The following is a 22109-nucleotide window of genomic DNA, read 5'->3' as shown; positions in this document are numbered from 1 at the left end:
TCATTTAAAATAGCCTGGAGTGGCTGCTATTTTTTCCAAGTAAATGTTCTTAAATGTATTGATATTTGGTCCCACAAAGTTCTGTGAGATATTAAATTCATCTCTCTGATCGCTACACATACCCTTTCTGAAGCTGTTTTGGGTGATCAGCTTTGGTCACTATTAAAATACAACCGGAGGATATTTCTCACTTCCAGGTCTGTGACACTGTACAGTTATGTTATGGACATCCTTATATCAAATCCCACAATGAAATGGAGTTTCTAGTCAACTTCTTAACTTAACTTGTTATTACTCTTCAGATTAACAACCCATTTAAACGTAGCTGCATACCCTAGACAATATGTACCATGCATCAGTCGGCCATTTGTATAAAAAGTCACAAGTCTTGAGTCAATTCTGAGTCTCGTGATTGTGTAAATGCTTTGTCAGGGGGCTAAGAATATGTATTTTTAAGAGAACTCATTGCAAACATCCTGTTGTTAATAAGTCCCTGAAAAAGGTATACTGGTAAAACAAGAATTCATAGCCTACCCTCTTTCTCTACCCCCAACTCCCTCCAGGTCTGTGGGTGACTATGAAGGCTCTGGTGGGGGACATAGTTCAGATTCGGAAGGAATACCCTCACCTGGTGGACCGCAGCACCGTGGTGGCCCGCAAGCTGGGCTTCCCAGAGATCATTATGCCGGGAGATGTTCGCAATGACATCTACCTCACCTTACAAGGCGGCGACTTCGACAAATACAACAAGACGACACAGAAAAACGTGGAGGTCATCATGTGGGTCTGTGATGAGGAGGGCAAGGTCATACAGGTGAGCAGCATGAAGAGATGAGGTCGAGGACGCACAGAGCACGTCAGAGTATGAAAGGGATTTGTGTAAACAGGGATGGAATTGTGTATTCCTGTAAAGTTTGAGGGAGGGTGTGCACGTGCAGAATTGTGTGTGTACCGCATGTGCAGTGTTTAAGAGATTAAGGTGGTATGGGCCAGTGAGCAAACACGGCACTGATCAAGCGCTTATTCACCCTCTCATAGTCAGGGGCACATTGAGGTGGCTTTATCCCAGAATGAAAATCCATTTTTGACACACACACACACACACACACACACACACACACACACACACACACACACACACACACACACACACACACACACACACACACACAAACACAAACATAAAATCCTTCAGCTCAATATGACATGTACTTTTTCTCTCTCCCTCTTTCCTAGAACTCCATCTGTCTGGGAGCAGGGGATAAGGCGGTCAGTGAGTACAGATCCGTCATCTACTACCAAGTCAAACAGCCCCGCTGGATGGAGACAATTAAGGTGTGTGTGTATGTGTGTGTGTTGTAGAGGGAGTTGCAGAGCTAACAATTCAAAAGTAGTTGGTGGTAGAATATTACCTCTGTCTGTAAAATACACTTTTTTTCAGTTTCCATGAAGGTGTCTGGTGTTTATATAGCATTTGCATTCCTCATTTCAGCCATAACTTTCAAAAAAATAAATCCCACAATTTCATGGTATACTTGTAACATTTGAAGATACCTGCTATTTTTTTATATATATATTTTACAATGATATGTCCTCCAGGTGGCAGTCCCTCTGGAAGAAATGCACAGAATACATTTACGCTTCATGTTCAGACACCGCTCTTCCCAGGAGTGTGAGTATCAGCCTCTCTTCCAATGCATGTCATCTCACACAGTCTCCTCCACTCTGAGCATTATGGGACAATGAAAGGACCGAATGATTGAAAGCAATTTGGGAAATGACCCTAAGCATCTTTATGCACACTTGATTATACAAATCAGTAGTCCTTCTTCCTCCCATGCCTGGATTCTCCCCCTCCCTCCTCTCTTTCTATTTCCCTGAGGTGTTTCTCCCCTGACCCTCCCTCTTTCTGTCTACAAATCCGTCTCCTTCGTCTCCAGCCAAGGACAAGAGCGAGAAGAACTTTGCCATGGCCTTTGTGCGTCTGATGAAGGACGATGGGACAGTTCTACAAGATGGACTGCATGACCTTGTAGTCTTCAAGGTAAAAAACAGAAATTGAACTATTGCAGAAAGGAAACTGACAAATAAAGAGTAAATGAGACAAATGACCGCTCATTGAAAACCTGATTCATTTAAAAGTGGATGTGCAACTTATTTATTGTCACCCAAATTCCACCCCTGTTGACCCTCCAGACTTATACAGATGCTAAAGCTCCTCTGAGAGTAATAAATGACACGGTGAGCCTTTTATTATGAGAAGGGGTCACAACTCATTACTTTTGTTGGACCAACCTGTTTTGGATTTGAACCAGCCCAACTACAATATACCTGGAATAATTTTTAAGAAGTATGTCAGATGACAATGGTGACTCACCAACTGGTGGTTAATAATTTTTTTTGTATACATCATTCATGGTCAGACATGAATCAAAAGGAAAGATTATTCTAACTGTACCACAGCTCAATGCCATTCACCACCTAATTCTGGAGGTTATATAATCGTGAATAAAAAATGAATGATAGATTTTACAAGTCCCTAAAGCATACTGAACTATTTGCCTGAAACATGGTAGAAAAAGGCAGATACACGGTTTGTCTGAAATATACTGTATATACCAGGGCTCTTCAATCTTTTTAGGCCAAGGACCCATAGCTGAAAGACAGACGGAGCAGGGACCCCCTGCTACATGTTGTATAAAATTGAGCTGCATACTAAACTGGTCCTACAATGACGTGTAGGGCGGCCAAAACCTACACATACCTTTTATGGTACATACAGTACTAAGATATTAAAAGAATAATTATTGACATATGTATATATGTATACATCATGTTTTAATGTTAAACATACATGTGGCACAGTGAATCCTTAAGCTTAACTGTATTTGTGGATGGCTTCCTAAGTGGCTACCTTACAGGCCAGTAAGCCTATTATCAATGTTGTGTTAATAATAATAATAATAATAATAATAATAATAATAAAAACAAATCACAAAAAAGGCAGATATATCTTTGCTAATAAGATGTTGGGTTCATGTTTATGTATATTTTCAGACATATTTTAACTTTTGGAAGAAAGAAAAACGAACTGTGAGGACCCCCTAGTGGTCCCGGACGCCCTTTTGAAGATCTCTGGTATATACTGTAACAGTTGTTATAACCATTATCAAAGCAGACCCAGACATAGTGAGTCTGGATGGTAGATTATGGCCACGCAGGTTGAGTGAAGCCAAATAGATTTCCTGCCAAATGAGCCTAAGCTAAGATTGAATCCCCCTATTGATTAAATGCCAAACACAATGAAGATTAATTACTCGTGATTCACTCAAAGACCAAATGGATGGTCCGCATGTGCCCTCTTTCTCGATTATATCTCGTTATCCCTGCATTCCTCTCCATCTCTGTGCCACTCATGGCTTAAATCTCTTATTCCCTGCTTTTTCCCATCCACTCACTCATTATTACTTACTGCTTTGGCATTAAAGAGGGCAGAGTTGAGGTTTGAGGCCCAAATGAATCTATGACTTGAAGATGGTAAATTTATTGTAATGTAGGTAAAGTATGATCACGTAAACAAAACGGATAAAGAAAACAGAAAATCAATATGCCAAGATATCCTGTCTCTTTTCCTCATATCTTTTTCCCTTCTTTGTGTTCACTCTAGCTTTTTAGCTTAGCTTTTCAGCACCTTTAGCAAGGAAATTACTGTACCAATAGTTGGTTTTGATTATGTTTGTGCTCCAAATTTTCTAACCTGTCCTGGCCCCAGTGTTTCCAAAGTTATGAGTTTACAAACCAAAGTTGAGTTAGGTAGAGGTAGATAAGGCATAGTGATCACAGAGGCAACTTCAGTTATTGTTTGTCACTTCTTCCTTCCTTTACTAAACACAGAAAATAAAATTCTCGTCCCAATGCTGCTGCGAAAGCCACCATGCCGTCATTAGCAAGTTGTAGCGATTACTGGTGTGTCAACATTATTAGGTTGAAAATGACTCGCTCACATTGTCCTCTCAGGGTGACAGCAAGCGCATGGAAGATGTGAACTGCTACTTGTCGTTGCCCTCGACCCGCCACCACCATGGCGACCCCCACAAGGTGGCACCGCTGAGCCGCAGCTCCAGCAGCGTGTCAGGGAGTGGAGGCCTCTCAGTCAGCTCTAGAGACAGCTTCAGCATCTCCACCCTGGTCTGCTCCACCAAACTCACCCAGAATGGTAGGCGTATGTGTGTTGTTGTTTGTATGTGTGTGTGTGGGACAGGTCTAATAGTGTTCAAATAGCCCCTTTGTAACATCGGGTTGTCATTAAGCTACTCTAGAGACTTGGCAGGCTAAAACATTTTCATTCAGAAACACACGCGCCCTTCTACACACAAAGGTTGAAGAAAGGTTAGGGCAGAAATTATGAGGAGCAGAGTGTTTGAAAATTAAACCTGACACATCAGAAAACATGAATTAACATCTTCTTTCAACAGAGTTATAAGGCCAGGCCAAGACAATGAATCATCTGTTGGCTGTGAAATTGGTAGAGGACATATCTGAAATCTGAAATCACTACTGGTTCATAATGCATACCGTCTTCTCTTGGGCCAAATGGTTGGGCAATTTGCATTTCTCCTTAGAAAACCCATAGACTTGGTAGTGTAATGCAGGTAACCTGCAACCCTGTCTGACCTCATTAGGCCGAGTGTTATTTTTAGGTTTAGTACTAAAAGTTGAGTCATGATGACTAAAGGTTGAGACAAGGTTAGGTTAAAGGAGACGTCCAGCCAGTTAACGGTGAGTCAAACGTATGTTAATTGTGGTGGAACATCCAGCTTACGAACTCATGCTATGTAAGTTGAGACAGTGGTACCCCAGGTCTCATTCATTCAGGTCAGTGTCCAACATAACAGCAGTAGGTTATAACCAGTCTCAGGCAGAGGAGTAGTTCAGCTCTATGGGCCCTATTTTAACGATCTGAAACGCAATTGTGTAACGCAAAACGCAAGTAGCTTTGTGGGCGGATCTCGGGCGCTGTTGCTATTATACCGGCGGGATAAATGAGTCTTGCGCCCGACGCAAATCTTAAATGGGTTGGTCTGAAGTAGCTAGGTGTGGTTTGGGCGTAACGTGAAAATAACCAATCAGAGCGTCATCTCACATTCCCTTTAAGAGCAGGCGCGCTTGTTCCGTGGCGGATTGCTATTATGACGGCGGATTTGCCTGTCCGGGTGGCGATGTTGCTGTGGCCTCTCGGGCGCGTCTCCTCAAGTCTGGAGAGGATTGCTGCAGCCATGCAGCGTGGGCCTCCAAACGCACCACCTGCTCCTGTTGTGCCCCTTCCTCCTCCCCCCACTCTATCTCCGTCCACCCGCTCCATCAGGAGCGCATCGCGCATTGCCACTCCAAGAACAGATTCCGCCGTAGTGTCCAATCCCAAAGTAGTTCAACATCACATCTCCTTAAGTCCTCTAATATTTCTTCTTTTATGTCATCAACACATCCATGATTCATGGAAATGTTGTGTAAAACACAACAAGCCACAAAGAATGCTGCGACTTTTTAAGGATTGTACTGATGAAAATGCCTCCTGACCTATACAAACACATGAAGCGCATTTTCAGTAATATTTTTCTTTGTAATTATGTATGGTTTTCAAAAATGTGAACTGCTGTAGATGAGAGAAGTGTATGCGCGTTGTGCACACGCTACATTATGGCCAAGCATTCGTCTCTAAAATAGCATCTGAATAACGCGCTACTGACTTTAGACTAGCGCCACTGACTTTAGACCAGGTTTTTCCTGGTCAGTGTCGGAATTGTTTTCTGAAACTGCAAAATAGCACCACGTAACGTTTGCGCCTGAACACGCTTCCTCTTTTCGCTGAACCGCCCCCTGGAGCGCAAATACATTCCCTAATTTACCAACGTGCGTCTGTGGAGGGAAAAGTCCGCTGTGCGTGGGGTGCAAAATAGGAATGATACATGCGTCGGTGTACAAAGGCAATTGCGCTGAGTGCAAGATAGGGCCCTATGTCTCCATAGATGATGGGAGACATAACCACTGATAAGACAGTGCTGCCTCAAGCTCCCCCATCCTGCTAAGGTCAGGGGAGGTAGTTAACACATGGTTCTAGACTCTACTGCAGTATTGTCAGACTGACATTGTTTTCGGTCTGTGCTGAGGTGTTTGGTAAATGAATTAGGTAAGCATATGTGTTTACAGCGCCCACAATATCTTTGTTTACATTGAAGGTCCAGCTAACCAGAATGAGTTTAATAAATACACCTACAGGAAGACAGGAACTTCAGAAATTGGGATGGCACTATACTGTGCTGTTTAATGCTAAATTCTCCTAGGCCGAGATTCCATGAAATGCTTCTGTGTAAGTCATTAAAGTCTCCCGAACATTTTTCACCTATGTGAATAGGAGTTGTGATGCTCCAGAGTTTTTCCATAACATGAATTAGGTTAATGGTGCCAGAACTACTAGAGGGTATGCGTGACGTGTTATGGTCATGGGATAGTAAGCACAGTATAGGGCGAACTGTGTGTATACATGGGTTTCAGTAGTGAGGAGTGTCGTCATTTTGTCCTACACACTCTGGCAGGCAGACACACACACCTACACACCCAAACATCCACACACACACACACACACACACACACACACACACGCATTTACAACACACAAATGCACACGTACATTCTAGACAGTAAGGTGCATCAGGCACAGGTGCAGTGTAACAGCTGTTACTGAGGAAGCCAGTCCATCACTATAATGAACATTATCCTGCAGTATTAATCACCTGTACACTACACACACACACACACACACACACACAAAGACTCTCAGGCATGCATGCACACTGTGTTGTTTAGGGCCACCCACCAGATGTGCAACTTGGCTTGGTGAGTTAGAAATTATTGGACAGGAAAAGCAGTGAGCTTCAAGCGGGCAGCCCTACAGAGACCTGGAAATCTGCCCCATGTCAAACTGTAGTAGAATTAATGACAGTAACTGTGGCTTTCAATATTCAGCTGCAAGTCTCACTAAGCAGAGGTACAGGTACTGTTACTATGACAAATTATTACTTGACAAATTGTTACTTTGTTGCTTATCAATCAGAGATGAACTTTAAAAACATATATATATATATATATATATATATATATATATATATATATATATATATATATATATATACAACAAAGAATACATTTCCATTACAATACCCTTGATCAGCATCCACTCTTAAGCAAGACAGCTGCGTTTAAGACAACTGAACAGAAAATTGACTCTGTGTGTGTCTCCTCTCCAGTGGGCCTGCTGGGGCTGCTCAAGTGGAGGACTCGACCCGAACTCCTCAGAGAAAACCTGGAGAAACTCAAAATCATTGATGGAGAGGAGGTGGTCAAGGTGACTGGTGTGAATACAAGTCTGTGTGTGTGTGTGTGTGTGTGTGTGTGCGCACGCGCGCTCTCACCAAACCTCTCTTCTGTCTGTATGTATGTGTGTAGTTTCTGCAGGACACTCTGGATGCCTTGTTCAACATCATGATGGAACACTCTCAGACTGACGACTATGACATCCTCGTGTTTGACGCCTTGGTGAGTGTGTGGTGTGTGTTTACCTGGATAGTGTTGTGTGTGTAACTCTTTGTATGTGGCTTGTCAACAGATGTAGCTGATTTCGTGACAGGCTGTCTCTGTGCGTATCGAGTCTGACATCTTTGCGTCTACTTATCCATCTTTCTCCAAATAGACATGTCTATCAGATGATTGTACATAACTTCTTATCTGCCTTGTAAATGTCTACTGCTATGTAAACAAGTAACCCACTCAGTCTCTCTGTTTCTCCCTTCTGTCTGCCAGATATACATCATAGGTCTGATCGCTGACAGAAAGTTTCAGCACTTCAACACAGTGTTGGAGGCCTACATCAAGCAGCATTTCAGCGCTACACTGGCCTACAAGTAGGTTACTTCCTGGATCACAGCCCGCTTCCTTTCATGTCATTCTTTTACGTTTTGTATGCACTTCCTGAATGACAGAAGGCAAAATTCTCATTACAGTGAATGTCTTGCATCAGAACACAACTTTTTTCATCAGAAAACTTAATGTGAATGAGACAAATAAAGGCACATTTGTATTTACATTTTAAACATTCTGACTATGAAAGAAGCAACGAGACAAATATAAACATTGTAGGAATGCAACATATAAGGTGTATAAGAGCAAAATATAATAAGTAGATAAATGTCAGTTGCAAATCAGTATGCTGATGCAACCATCCTGTTAATGTCTTGAGTAAGCAAATACATCTTCTTATTGAATCTGCAACACTCACTGAACTCAAATGGCTATTTAAGGTTTATATCATTTTACTTTGGGCTCCATAAAATGCCAGCTGAGTACTTAATTTAGGTAGGACCTAAGTTTATGTGTAATGACAGTGTTAGACTTCATGTCAACAAACAAAAAACATACCATACTTCTTTTGTGTGAAAACATAAGCAGTGTATCAGCGATGTTCTCTACATGATCTTTCATGAGGCAATTCTCCCACCTCTTCGGAATTATGATTAGATTATCTCAATAATACTTTGTCATCGAGTGATAAAAACAACTGTTTTGTGGTTCCTAGAAAGTTGGACAGAGCAGCTTAAAGTACGGTACCAGAAATGCACACATGGCATTAATGTTGGTTGTCCCATCCGGAATCACAAGCATATGCCGTACTCCATGCCATAGGTATACAAGTTAAACCTTTAGGTTACTTAACGTAACCCCGGTTCTTTGATAACAGAGTGAGGTGTTTCACTATGGGAATCGCCTCGGCGTGACCAACTAAGGAAGCTCCAATGACACCACGTCTGTCCATGACAGACAGGTCGAACTGTGCTAGGGCCACACCCCCTCATATAATCACAGTCGACCGGCTCCTTGCAAATCATTCCAGATAGGTTTCTTTCCGTGTCTATGCAAGGAGGGACGTGTTGGTGAAACACCTCACTCTGTTATCAAAGAACCGGGGTTACGTTAAGTAACCTAAAGTTCTTTTTCTAACTTCGTTCGGTGTTTCACTATGGGAGATATAGACCACTCCCGGATTGCCTGAGATCTCCCGAAGCCAAATAAAATTGAACCGAGAGTCACCCTAACCCCGGCGCCGTAACCCCCAGCACAGCCTGTGCCAAGGACGGTCCGGAAACATCGAGCCTGTAAAACCTCACAAAAGTGTGAGGTGTAGCCCAGCTCGCTGCCGCACAAATTTCCTTCACTGACACACCCCTAAAAAGGGCCCATGAAGCGGCCATGCCCCTTGTGGAATGAGCTCTCAGACCCTGTGGGGCCTGTAAACCTTTACACTCATAGGCCAACGATATGGCCTCCACAATCCAGTGGGACAGCCTCTGGCGGGACAATGGCTTACCCTTGTGGGGAGTAGCCCAGGACACGAACAGCTGATCCGCCTTTCTGAACCCAGCCGTCTGACTCACATATATGTGCAGAGCCCGGACAGGGCACAGCATGTGAAGTCTTTGCTCCTCTCCTGAGGAGAAAGGAGGCGGGTGGAAGGCCAAGAGCTCCACTGAGGGACACCTGTAGGCTGACTCCACCACCTTAGGCACAAATGCTGGGTTGGGCCGCAAACAGACTTTGGAGAGCCCTGGGGCAAACTGTAGACAGGTAGGCTGAACCGACCAAGCCTGCAAGTCACTTACTCGCTTTGCAGTGGTTAAAGCCAAGAGCAAAACCGTTTTAAGAGACACAAACTTCATCCCCACTGCCTCCATAGGCTCGAATGGGTGATGAGAGAGGGCGTCCAACACGACCGACAAATCCCACAGAGGAACCAGGGGCCTGGAAACTGGGAGCTTGCGGCGTGCCCCTTTCATGAAGCGACAAACCAAGGGATGTTGCCCTGCCGGCTTATCCCCAAAACCTACGTGGCAAGCTGAAACAGCAGCCAAGTACACCTTAATTGTGGAGAAAGCTTTCCCTTTATCCATCAGGTACTGCAGGAAACATAGCAGGTCCACCACAGAACACTGGTAAGGGATGGTACCCCTATGTTCGCACCACTCCTCAAAAACCCGCCACTTTCCGCTGTAAAGAGAGCGGGTGGACGCGGCTCTTGCGCTTTGAATTGTATCAATGACCCGTTCTGGCAGGCCTGATGCATTCAGGTTCCACCTCTCACGGGCCAAGCCCAGAGCGCCACGCGGTCTGGGTGAGGGTGGTAGATCTCCCCGCCCGCTTGGGAGAGAAGGTCTCTGCGAATGGGGAGAGGCCATGGTTCTCCCGCCAGGAGCTGCATTATCTCTGCCACCCAATGCTTGGACGACCACCGCGGCGCTATCAGTATTAGCGACGGCCCTGAACTCTCACCCTCTCACCCTCGCCAGGGTGGGGGAGATCAGACTGAGGGGGAAATGCATAGAGCCGCGCCCGTTGGCGGGTGGGCTAGAGCATCCACACCCAGCGGTGCATTTTTGTCTGCCAGAGAGAAGAACATTGGACACTGCGTGTTTTCCTGCGAGGCCGAAGAGATCTGACGGTTGCCTGACCGTATCTCTGCCAGATCTGTCCCACCACCTGTGGGTGGAGAGTCCATTCCCCGTACAGAGGGTTTCCCGTGACAGGAGATCTGCACCCCTGTTTAGAACGCCTGCGCGCGTGTGTTTCGAAGAGACAGCAGTCTCCCGCTGCTCCACAAAAGCACTGCGGGCTAACGTGTGCAGCTGCAGAGAGCGCGAATGCCGCCCTGGTGGTTGATGTACGCAACCACGGTGGAGTTGTCTGTTTTCACTAACACATGACAACCTTGGAGAAAGTGCAGAAAATGTTTCAGAGCCAGAAACACCGCCATAAGCTCCAAGACATTTATGTGAGCCTGGGCCAATCTCCGGCTCCATGTGCCATTCACTGTTCTCCCCAACAGTGTCGCTCCCCATCCTGACAGGGAAGCGTCCGTTGTCATGGTTACTCTGGATGACACCGCCCTAAGCGGGACCCGATCGCGGCGCCCGTGTCTCTCCATGGCCGGAGGGGCTGCTACGCGCGCCGGAGTTATTTTCACCCTCCGGTTGAGATGGCCGCGTGGGCACAGATGTAAAGCTGCAACCCAACGCTGAAAATCCCTCATCATTAACAGCCCTAAATGTACCACAGACACTACTGGCGCCATCAGGCCGCGGCAGGCGTAGGCACAGTTGCAGGCGACGCGGCTTTGCTCAGCCGGAAAAGAGAAAGACACTGCCCCAGAGACGCCAATCTCCCCTCCGATAGCGTGACGCGGTAGGAGAGGGAGTTTATTTTCAGACCCAAATACTCCGTACATTGCGTGGGTTCCACTCGGCTCTTTGCCCAGTTTATGTTGAACCCCAAATCCGTGAGATGAGTTATCACCGTAGTGGAATCTCTGACTGCCTGCTCCCGGGAGTGGGAGCAGATCAGATAGTCGTCTATGTACGAAAATATTCTGATACCGCTGTTCCTTAACGGTGACAGCGCTGCCTCCACACACCTGGTGACAACCCCTCGGTGCTAACGACAGCCCGAATGGGATGGCTTGGTATTCGTAGGCTCTGCCCCGATACGCAAACCTCAGAAATTTTCTGTGTGCGGGATATATGGCTATGTGGAAATATGCATCTGAAAGATCTATCGTCACAAACCAATCCCCTGGGCGGATTGAACGACAGAGCACTTTGTGTGTTAACATCCTGAACGTGTATTTTCGTAGGTGTCTGTTTAACACACGGAGATCTAAAATCGGGCGAAGTGATGCGCCCCCTTTTTTTGGAATGAGGAAGTAGCGGGAGTAAAACCCCTGATGCGATTCCTCGCTCGGCACCGCCCTGATGGCCCGTTTGTTCAATAGGGATGTTATTTCGTCCTCTAGGACTTGTGCTGCATCCCCTTTCGTCACTGAAACTAACACAACGTTGAATCTGGGTGGTTTCATAGCAAACTGTAGCCTGTAACCCTGACAAACAGTGGATAAAACCCACGGGTGAACTGCGCATGCGCGCCACCGGTCCGCTTGAGCAGAGAGGGGGCCCCTGGAGCCGCACTGCAGTGACGTCACCTCCCTGGGCTGGAGGGAGCGGTCTGCCCTGGGAGGAGCGTGAGCTCCCCCTGCAGGGACCTGGCAGGTCAGCGTTTTGTGTTTTATTTTTATTTTGTTTTGAGGGTAGCATTTCGCCCTTGGCTCTGCGCCTGGATGCGAGAATGCAGGCTTTATTTGCCTCTTTGAACATGGTGCTTGGTGACACTGTGAACATGGTGAAAGTGCTTGGTGACACTGGAACACCTTCTGCCCCTGACTCTTCTCCTCTTGGATGAGGAGGGAGAGAAACTGAGAGGGGCCTCCTGGAGAACTGTGAAACACCAGGGGCCCTGAACCACAAACCTCGGGGCTCTGCTCTACCTCTCCAACCTTCCTCCTCTTTGTAGAAGGGGTGGAGGGAGAAGCTGGGGGGGTTAGGACGGCCGCTTTTTCTTCCCCTCACCGGGGTGGGAGTTGCGGCTCTTTGCCGCCACAGCCGCGAAGGATTGTCCGACCAAGACTGCTGGCTAGTCTGCTGACCAGCGGCTTGTCTATGTGGCTTTGCAGCCCCTTGCTTTGCCTTCGCTGCCGCTGCGGCAAAGCCACCCCTCTGACCCTGCTGGGGCCGGGGTGTGTGTTTTCGGGGTAGGCAGAGGTCAAAGGCTTCACCCTCTTGTTTCCTGAGGGTGCTGGCCTCTCTCATCTTCTCCAAAGCTGGGCCAAACAGACCTTTGGTGGGGTCGTATGTTGCGTCCATAACCTCTGCTTTCTGTGTGTCACTCAGGCCCGACAGGTTCAGCCACAAGGCCCTCTCACCTGCGACTGCGAGCCCCATTACACGGCTGCAGCCCTGCGCACCCCCGTGAGGGGCGCGCAGCACCAGGTGCGTTGACCACACAGATTTCGTCCCCAGAGGACCGGGTTAGGAGCCCCTGAGTCCAGCTGACGGCGCCCATCTCCTCCAAGGATTTCAGCCTGGCGTACGCAGCCAGCAGAGTCATGCGTTTAGAGAGCACACAGACTGCACTGCATACCTGTACATCCTCTGAAACATGGAGGCGGTGAGGCGCTCCATTTTGTTAGGCAGAGGAATGCTGTGGGAAGCTGAGAGAGAGCGGCGGTTTGGGTGGAGGTGATGAGCCACTGAAGGCTCCACCACTGGGGGTTCGGTCAGCCCCAGTGCCTCCATCCCGTGAATCTCCAGCTTAGAGCAGCCCTTAGTCGGGAGCCTACTCTTAAATGGGCTGGACCAGTACCGGCTCATTTCCTTCATGCAGGCAGGCACCGCCGGCAGAAGCTGTTTCGCAGGCGGCTGGGCAGGTGGGAGCCTCTTGCCGTCGTATAGGTCTCTCTCCTCCCCCTCGGGGTCCTGAGCTGCCGGCCATTGTATTCCCAATTTGGCAGCGGCCCGCTTACAGACCTCGTACAAGCTGCTGTCCACTGGGGGAGCAGTGTCTGTTGCACTAGGAGGCCTTGACTGTGGAATGGGGAATGTGGAGTCCTCCTCCTCGTCCTCCATCCCATCCATGTCGAGGATATCAGAGATGGCATCACCCTCTGCGTCCTCGCCGCCCGGTTCCACTTCGAGGAGGTCCTCGAAAAGTGGAGGCATGGCAGAGGACTCCTCGTCCATCATGTCCGCCCAGCTGGGTGTAGCTCGCGGCTGATGGGTACTGCTTGTGGCTTTTGGGGTGGTTCCCGACAGACATGGGTCATGACTGTTGGCCACGGCCACTCTCAGCCGCCTTTCCAGTATCTTCTCCGTCATTGACGCGCAGTGGGCGCACGACTGGGGGTCAGCCAGCGCTGCCTGAGCGTATTTAATGCTCATGCAGGCTATGCACATCGGGTGAGGGTCCCTGCCCGAGATGGATGCCCCGCATGACGCGGGGCACAGGCGGGATACAGCCTCAATAGCCTTCGGCTCCGGCCCTTTGGCGGGGGCCGCTGCTGAAGACATGGTACTGGAAAGGAAGAAGATCGGCGTAAATAAACAACCTTAGCAGGCGCGTCGTAACACGTTAGCCTGTCGACAAGATTAGCACACGGGGTTTAGCCCAAGCCAACGTTATCAGTGTACCGTAAGAGTTAGCTCGTCGTAACACGTTAGCTCACTCCCGGTACCGGGTTTGGCTAACAAACAAATGCTAACAAAAGAACCCAGGGAGGCTCGCCGTAACGCGTTAGCCCGAGGGTAAATGAGTTACACAGCTAGCTAGCGATAAACAAATACCGACTAGCCAAAGAAGAAGCAGTTCGCCTTGACGCGGACACTGCTTCAAGTGTGTAACCACCAGGTAAAACTTCTTGCGAAGTACTTACTCAGCGAATCCAGACTGGGTCGGGAACTGCGTTCGGCGACGTAGTCCTTAACGGTCCGTCTGTGAACTGTTAGCAGATAACCAACCAAGCTAGCCCAGAAGCGCTGAAGGAGCTTATAGTTTTCTTCACGGGAAGAAAGCGAGAATGATTTGCAAGGAGCCGGTCGACTGTAATTAAATGAGGGGGCGTGGCCCTAGCACAGTTCGACCTGTCTGTCATGGACAGACGTGGTGTCATTGGAGCTTCCTTAGTTGGTCACGCCGAGGCGATTCCCATAGTGAAACACCGAACGAAGTTAGAAAAAGAACTATTGTGGTAAATTAAGTGTCACCTGAACATCTAATGTTAATAGGGTGCTGCATCCAGCTGCCAGCCACTGGTGGTGTGTATTGGCCTTTGGAGCACTTGACTGAACAGGATTAGAGTTTTAGCCCTGCCTCTCTGGGGAATAGCAGCTAAAGCACTCAGGCATGAACACCAAACACTTCTGTCTGCTTCTTACTCTCTGTTAATTCACTTAACTTGATTCAGTGGGCGCTAGAGACAACATTTGTTACAAGTGCCAAAGCTTCAGTTAGGAAATTAAAAGCATTTCTGACTCTTCCTGCTCTCTTAACTGCTTTTTTTCTCTTGCTGTCTGTTCTTCACTCCATCTACTCATCTGTCCCTCCATCATCCCTCCCCTGCCAGTGTGTTGGTGTTCACCCTCTTTAAGAGGGTCAACGCGGCTTAACGCCTATCAGCCCAGAGGCTATTATGTAAAACTCTTTAACTCCCTCTCACTACATTTTAAACTCCATATCTCTTGCTCTTAAAAAAGAATAAATCCTCCTGTGCTTGCCTTTAAACCATGCACCAAAACAAAACCTGGGAAGAATGAGTGGTTATAATGTTGGTAATAATTTCAAGGCCACCCTGATAGCAGTGAGGCCAGACTAGAGTTCATTTTTAAGGGGACTTTTATTGTTTAAGAGGATTGGGTAGTTTTAAACCAGTTAGCTGGGTGATCCCCTGCTGCCATTTCCTGGAAATAGAGCCATCACAAAGCCAAAAGTCTCCACTCTCTTTAGGCCTAAAGTATTGTTTTTTGTGTGTGTGTTATGAATATGCTAGAATTGAATGCCATAGAGATTATACAGTTGAAATTTTGGGCAGAGAAATGCTGGTAGGTCATAAACTTGTACTGAACTCTGTGCCACCCACAACCCCAACTGCTTTGACACACCGGAATATGTCTGTTTCTAAAGACGGCTGTGGGGTGGGCATGTGTTGGAGAATGATTTTTTTCACCATGCATCTAAGGGCAAATAAAACTGTGTGTTAGCTGTGTGAACGGTACATCTTTTGAGGTGTGAAATACTATTTTGCCATTTTCCACCTCCACATCCCTGCCAGTCTTCCTCCCTTTCGTTCTGTAACTCTCACTCTGTTGCACTCTGTCTTTCTGCTCTATGGAAGTGAAAAATAGAGTTGGTGATTAATGCTTCAACTTGTGGAGCATCAGAAAGGAAATGACAATTCTGTCTGAATGATTTTGATTTTCTTTTCCTTTTTCTCTTTTCTTTCTGCCTGGATTCTGTTTCTTCCCCCAACCCTCTCTCTTTCTCATCTCTTTCTCATATCATTCTCTCTCAGAAAGCTGATGTCGGTGTTGAAGAGGTATCTGGATGTGTCCAGCAGAGGTGAACAGTGTGAGCCCATCCTCCGAACCCTTAAAGCCCTCGAGTACATCTTCAAGTTCATCGTCCGCTCACGCATGCTCTACTCCCAGTGAGTGTTTGTGGACTGATCATTATGATAATGACTACTAATTTCGTTTTGGACCTACAATGATGCAAATAGAGATCCTTGAACACACACAGAGCCCAGTGACACTGCAGGAGTAATCGTTTTTGACAGCTCTGTGAGAAAAGGCTGCTGATTAAAGCACTAACGTTGCTAATAAGCATTGATGATGAAGTGCAGCGTCCGAATGAGAGCTAATGACAGGGCAGGGCTTCTGAATGGGTAGCCAACGAAACACCAGACAGACAAAGTTCCTGCAGGAGAGACTTATGACACCCACTGTGATGAGCCGAGAGCTGCACCATACGATAAATGTAAACATCATTTATAACTGCAGTGCAAGAATTGATGCTGACAGATCAGAAATATGATATACAGCGTTATGTGTCTTGCCTATGGGTTACTTGAGTATTGTGTGTGTGTGTGTGTGTGTGTGTGGTCAATGAGGTCTGTCTTTTTAATTTTCTAGAGGGCATCCTGGGCTTTGTTTGTCAAAATTTATGTGTTTGTTTATCAATGTGGTGTTTGTGTTTGTTTGTTTATTCAGTGTGTGCGCATTTGTGTGGATCCTGCGCACAATGAATGGATGTATTAGTGTGGATGAGTGTGTGTGTTTATGAGCATGCACGTATAATATCCCACACATACATTTAAGCATACTTCTAAGTGTGTGTGTGTGTGTGTGTGTGTGTGTGTGTGTGTGTGTGTGTGTATATAGCTCTACTGCTCCTGGATTGAGTGAGTTCTAGTCGCCAGCCTCCCTTGGGTATCTCTGAAGCGATAAATCTCACTCTCTTTCTCTCCTCCTCTATCTGTCATCCCCCAACTACCTGCAGCCGACAACTTCAACTTGCTCTGCATCTAAAGTTTTCACAGCAAATTTCTCCTCCTATAAGGCCTTGGCATGCCATCAGAGAATCAGGTATTCAAGGGAGCCACTGCATCTGTACGGCTCCATCATCATCACCATCAAGACCAGCAGTCTTTAATAGTTAAATAGGCGGCACTGAAGATTTATTAGCTTGTCAAACTGGCTTCATGTTCATGCAAAGTCTATTAGGAACGTGTGATGTTTGCTGTACCACATCTTGCTCTTTCCTTCACCTTCTTTCTGTCCTTCACACTCTGTAGCTTTCACATTACTTCCCTGTATTCTGGTTCATCAGATGTATTTGTTTCTTTTTCCTTCCCCGAAGCACCTGCTATGTTCTATATTTCTCCTCTGTCTCACCTCGTCCTCTTTCTTTCCATCCCTCCCCTCATCTTTAAATCTCACCTCTTCTCCTTCCTTACTTCACTTTTCATTTTTTTTCACACTTTCTTCTATGGAAGCACATTGCATTCATCTTGTCACATAAAAATCTTTTTTTTTATATAAACTTCTTTTCTCATTAATGTGATGAAGGATCTTATTATTACTTCAGTTTATGAATGAGATCTTACATTATGATTATGTAATCTTTCTTAGTTATCACAAAGGCTTTCTAACTGTTATCTTGTGATTGGAAGACATAATATCTAATAATAATAATAATAATAATAATAATAATGAGAGCATATCATAAATATTGACAAATAGTTCATAATAACATAACGTTCATGACATGAAGAGCTGCGATCACAGTGAGGCAGACTGTTTACTCTATTCCATCCATTTGATACAGAAATCCCAAGGTTTACTGAGCAAACACTATATTGATGAGTTATACTGATTGCCCTAAGGGGTCTACAATGTTTGTTCCATTGTCTGCATGAATAAACTCTAAAACACAAATAGGATTTGACAATACTCAGGGTAATTGTGTGACTCATTGCACCATTCTTGCATTTGTAAAAGTTTCACTGATCAGCCTTAGAGGAGCAATGTCATTTTTATTATACTTTTTGATGCATCAGAGCAATGTTGGTCACTGCACAATGTGTCACGCAAAATATCTGCATTTCAAATCTGACCAAACCTGAGGAAACCTTGTATCTCACTACTTTATTGCTCCATTGAACATTTTTACTGATTGTTCCAGTGAGGAACTGAAATTATAAATCAGAACAAGGAGACATTTGTGAATGATTTGATTAGACAGGGATAATTATCAATATTATTATCATAATTCACAGGGGACATGTTTGCCTTGTTGTTCTCTTTTTTTCCTTTTCCTCCTCTGATCAACAACTACATGCAGTGCACTTCTCTACTTTCCCTCCCACTCCCTCCGTTCTTCAGACTTTTCCTCAGTGTCCCTCACTCATTTCCCTCCCCCCCTGTTGATTTACTGCCCTTCATCCCTCTCTCTCTTTTCTCCATCTGTCTCCAGAATTAGTTTACTGAGCTAGTATGACGTATATGTTTTGTTGTGCTCATGTGTGGGTATTGAGTGCCTGTGTGTGTGTAGAAGTTGTAACAACAGCCCATGGCTTATATACACACACACACACACACACACACACACACACACACACACACACACACACACACACACACACAAACTCTCATGCACAGACAGGGCCACTGGATTAAGCAGGACAATGCGTCTATAATCATAACTGTACTCTGCAAAGAGCCCTGTGATAATACCTCCATGTGTTACCACGTAATCCCTCCCCCCACATGCTAAATTCACAGTGTGCCACATGATAATCCTTCCCTCCAGCTCTCATAACTTCTATTGTAATTAACAACTGCACAGCTCCACTGAATCACACAGAGACAGTGAGGAGACGAGGGGAAGGAAAGGGGCGGAGAGATGGATGAGAGAGAAGTTTGCTTGGGGTGGAGGAAGTTAGACTGAAGGGATGGTAGAGGAATGTGTGGGTGTTGCAGCAACACAGATAACCCAGTTTTTTTTGTTAAGTCAGAGGAGGATTGTGATAATCACTGCAGTCTGTAATGTTTAGTTTTACCCTGGCAACATAATACTGCATTAGTTTGCTGCATCCCTATAATAGAATATAGTGCATTGAATTACAAGTGTGTACTGGGTATCTCTATCATTACCTACTGTAATGTAGGCAGTATAAGACACTTTTGTTGTCATGGTCTTACAGCTTCATTAATAAAATTAAATATTGACTTGAAGGTTAAAGTGCAATATAGCACCTTCATGTTAAATTCATTTTCAACCATATTATTGAAAGAAGAAGTGAGGAACTGCAGCTAATTCAGTTGATGCCCCACTTCCATAGAAACACAAGGATCTAGGTGTAATTTCACTTGTTGCTAGATTACTCTGAGTTAGCGCAGAGAAAGCACTGGCTGAATTGAAGATAAGTTAGAAAACATTATCATTTCTAACTTGGAATCAATTTAAACTGGGATGAAAAACAACTATAGTACTGCAGAATAATTTATGTCCTAGAGGAGTCACTGGTTGTTTTTAGAAACAACAGAACGCCTTAAAGCCGGGAATAAACTCTGTCAAGGGGATAATACAAGGTAGGTTTGTTATAGATTTCCAAAGAAAGATGTGAGTTATTATACACCAAATTATCATGTCATTATCATGTATTATTCTACTAAATTTTCTTAGAAAAAAAAAGTATAACAAAGTAGAGAAGCACAACAGGGATGAGTCAGTACAAAACAAGGTTTCTTTATGAAATGTGTGGATGTGAGGCTTGGCTTAAAGACTGCTAACCTGACCTGTTTATTAGAAGCAGATCTTCCATAAGTGCATGCTTTAGTAAAAGAAAAGCAACATGTGCCTATGTAGGACGGCGCATTGGCTTATTTTGCACGATAATCCTTTGGGTTATGCACTTTGACAAATTGACTAGATATAAAAATCATGTCATGAACTCACCCCTGGCTCAAGTGATGGCGGTGACAGATGATAAAAAGGGAACAAGCAAAGGAAGGAAGGAAGCAAGTATAAGAGATACTGTGAACTAAACCCTGAATGAATTGTCCATCCTTGTTTTGTCTTCCCTCCCCGTTCTATTCTGTCTTCTTTCAATTCCATCCTCAATCCTTCCCTCCATCTTTCTTGCTAATCATGTCACGTCATGTTTTCTGAATCTCGTGTCATGTCTTTCTACCTTTTTCCTCTGTTGCATTTCTATTAATTTCCTCCTGCCATTCTAGGCTGTACGAGGGGAAGGAGCAGGCGGAGTTTGAAGATTCGCTGAGGAGGCTCTTTGAGTCCATCAACAGCCTGATGAGAACAGACTACACCACCACTCTGCTGCTTAGGGTAATGAGCCGTGAATGACGTGTTCACTCTGCACATACCTTTTGTTTTAATTTTAATTTTTTACATATACCTGTCCCATCTTCCTGCTCCTCCTCATGCTCCAACCTCTCTAATGTGATCTCTCAACCTGATTCTGACTACATTTTTTTTTTACCTTTATATATTTAGGGAAGGTTCACTGAGAGGTAGCCTCTCATTTTCAGGAACACCCTGATCACTTTCACACAGTTACACATTCATACCTGGAAGCTTCCCAGTACAACCACAGTCTGATCTGCTGGCCACTGAGCAGCTCCACTGGAGCGGTTGGAGGTTAAGGGCCTTGCTCAAGGGCACCTCAGTGGTGGGTAATGAGGGAGGGACAACTCTTTCACTTTCCCCAGCCAGATTTTATCTGGTCTGGGGATTGAACCGGCAACCTCCCGGTCACAAGCTTGCATCTCTAACCTTTAGGCCACCACTGCCACTATTCTGCTGCTTAATGTCTTCCTATCATTCTAACTACTTACACCAAGGCAGACATATAGATCGAGTCAAAGAAAGTTAGGCAGACACACAAGTGGCCCTGTGAAACAACAGCAGATATTTTCTCACACTTGTGATCAGAGTTTGATGACCAAGCCACCTTCTATTCACCAACAGCTTCCACAGGATTGCAAGACACTTACTTGTGTGTGTGTGTGTGTGTGTGTGTGTGTGTGTGTGTGTGTCTCATCAGGTTGCTGCTCTGAAGTACCTGCCAACAGTCCTGCATGATGTTGAGAAAGTGTTTGATGCCAAACTCCTCAGGTAAGCTTTCCTTTAGACACATAGACTCACCGACACACACACACACACACACACACACACACACACACACACACACACACACACACACACACACACACACACACACACACACACACACACACACACCTTACAGAGAGAATATATTGGAGCTTTCAGTTCAGCTGAAGTTTTCCTCTTGGCTTTGTTCAGTGACCCCTGTTCTTCTGTCCCCCACACATTCCATCCTGGTTGAGCCGTACCTTTTTTATCAGGTGATAAAAATCTCATCAAACTGACATGTACACAAGGACACACACTCAAACACACCTGCTCTGCTGCGCCTCCTCCATGTGCCCCTGAGTGAATTGACAATTTCAGTGAAACCATCAAATAGAACTCATTTGAACCTCTTCTCTCGGGTTTATTCTCAGCCTCCTGAAGAGCAAAACGACTTGGAATGGCTTGTTTAACCTCACTTTGACCCCGAATCAAACGCAGAATATGCAGTTTGGTCTAGGAAATGACCTCAGTGTATATACTTCACCAGTTGGAACACCTTTTTTTTTCAACCAGGAAATTTCAGGCACTTTATTTGTCCTCTGTTATTTGACCTTGTTACTTTATCGAAAGGAATTTGTTTTCTTGACTGGCCAGGTTCCATTTCAAACACACTCATCCTCATCATTTCTCTTTTCACCTTTCTGTGACCCGTGTGTGCTTTTGTGTTTTTGTGGATTATCCACATCTGCTAGCTCAGTCCCTGGAGTGACTCAATGTCAACACAGTTTCACAGAGGTGCTACCTTTAACACCTGCCACACAGACACACACCAGCAAATACACACATACACAGGTAGAAAGGTGATGAGGGGCTAAAATCCAGCATACATATTCTCGCTTTATGTTATTCATTTTCTCTTTCCCTCTCTTCCACACACATTCACTCACCGCTATTGTCTGTCTTCTGCACTTCTTCATACACGCACAAATATACCCGAGCCATCTAAA

General features: G+C 45.5%; 1 protein-coding gene across 1 annotated transcript in view; it reads left to right on the top strand.

Moving 5' to 3' along the window:
- LOC120567463 (dedicator of cytokinesis protein 2) overlaps positions 1-22109 on the top strand; it is a 51603-nt gene that overhangs the window by 9224 nt on the left and 20270 nt on the right. Inside the window, exons 13-23 of the mRNA XM_039814435.1 lie at positions 564-814; positions 1237-1335; positions 1600-1672; positions 1941-2044; positions 4018-4216; positions 7305-7402; positions 7504-7593; positions 7858-7958; positions 15998-16132; positions 20226-20334; positions 21053-21123. Coding sequence (XP_039670369.1) covers positions 564-814; positions 1237-1335; positions 1600-1672; positions 1941-2044; positions 4018-4216; positions 7305-7402; positions 7504-7593; positions 7858-7958; positions 15998-16132; positions 20226-20334; positions 21053-21123 — 1330 coding nt within the window. The remainder of the gene's footprint in view (positions 1-563; positions 815-1236; positions 1336-1599; positions 1673-1940; positions 2045-4017; positions 4217-7304; positions 7403-7503; positions 7594-7857; positions 7959-15997; positions 16133-20225; positions 20335-21052; positions 21124-22109) is intronic.

The sequence above is a fragment of the Perca fluviatilis genome, chromosome 10 (genome assembly GCF_010015445.1).
Source record: "Perca fluviatilis chromosome 10, GENO_Pfluv_1.0, whole genome shotgun sequence".
Taxonomy (NCBI): domain Eukaryota; kingdom Metazoa; phylum Chordata; class Actinopteri; order Perciformes; family Percidae; genus Perca; species Perca fluviatilis.
Note: the sequence above shows the minus strand (reverse complement) of the source record. Positions and strands in the feature narration are given on the sequence as shown.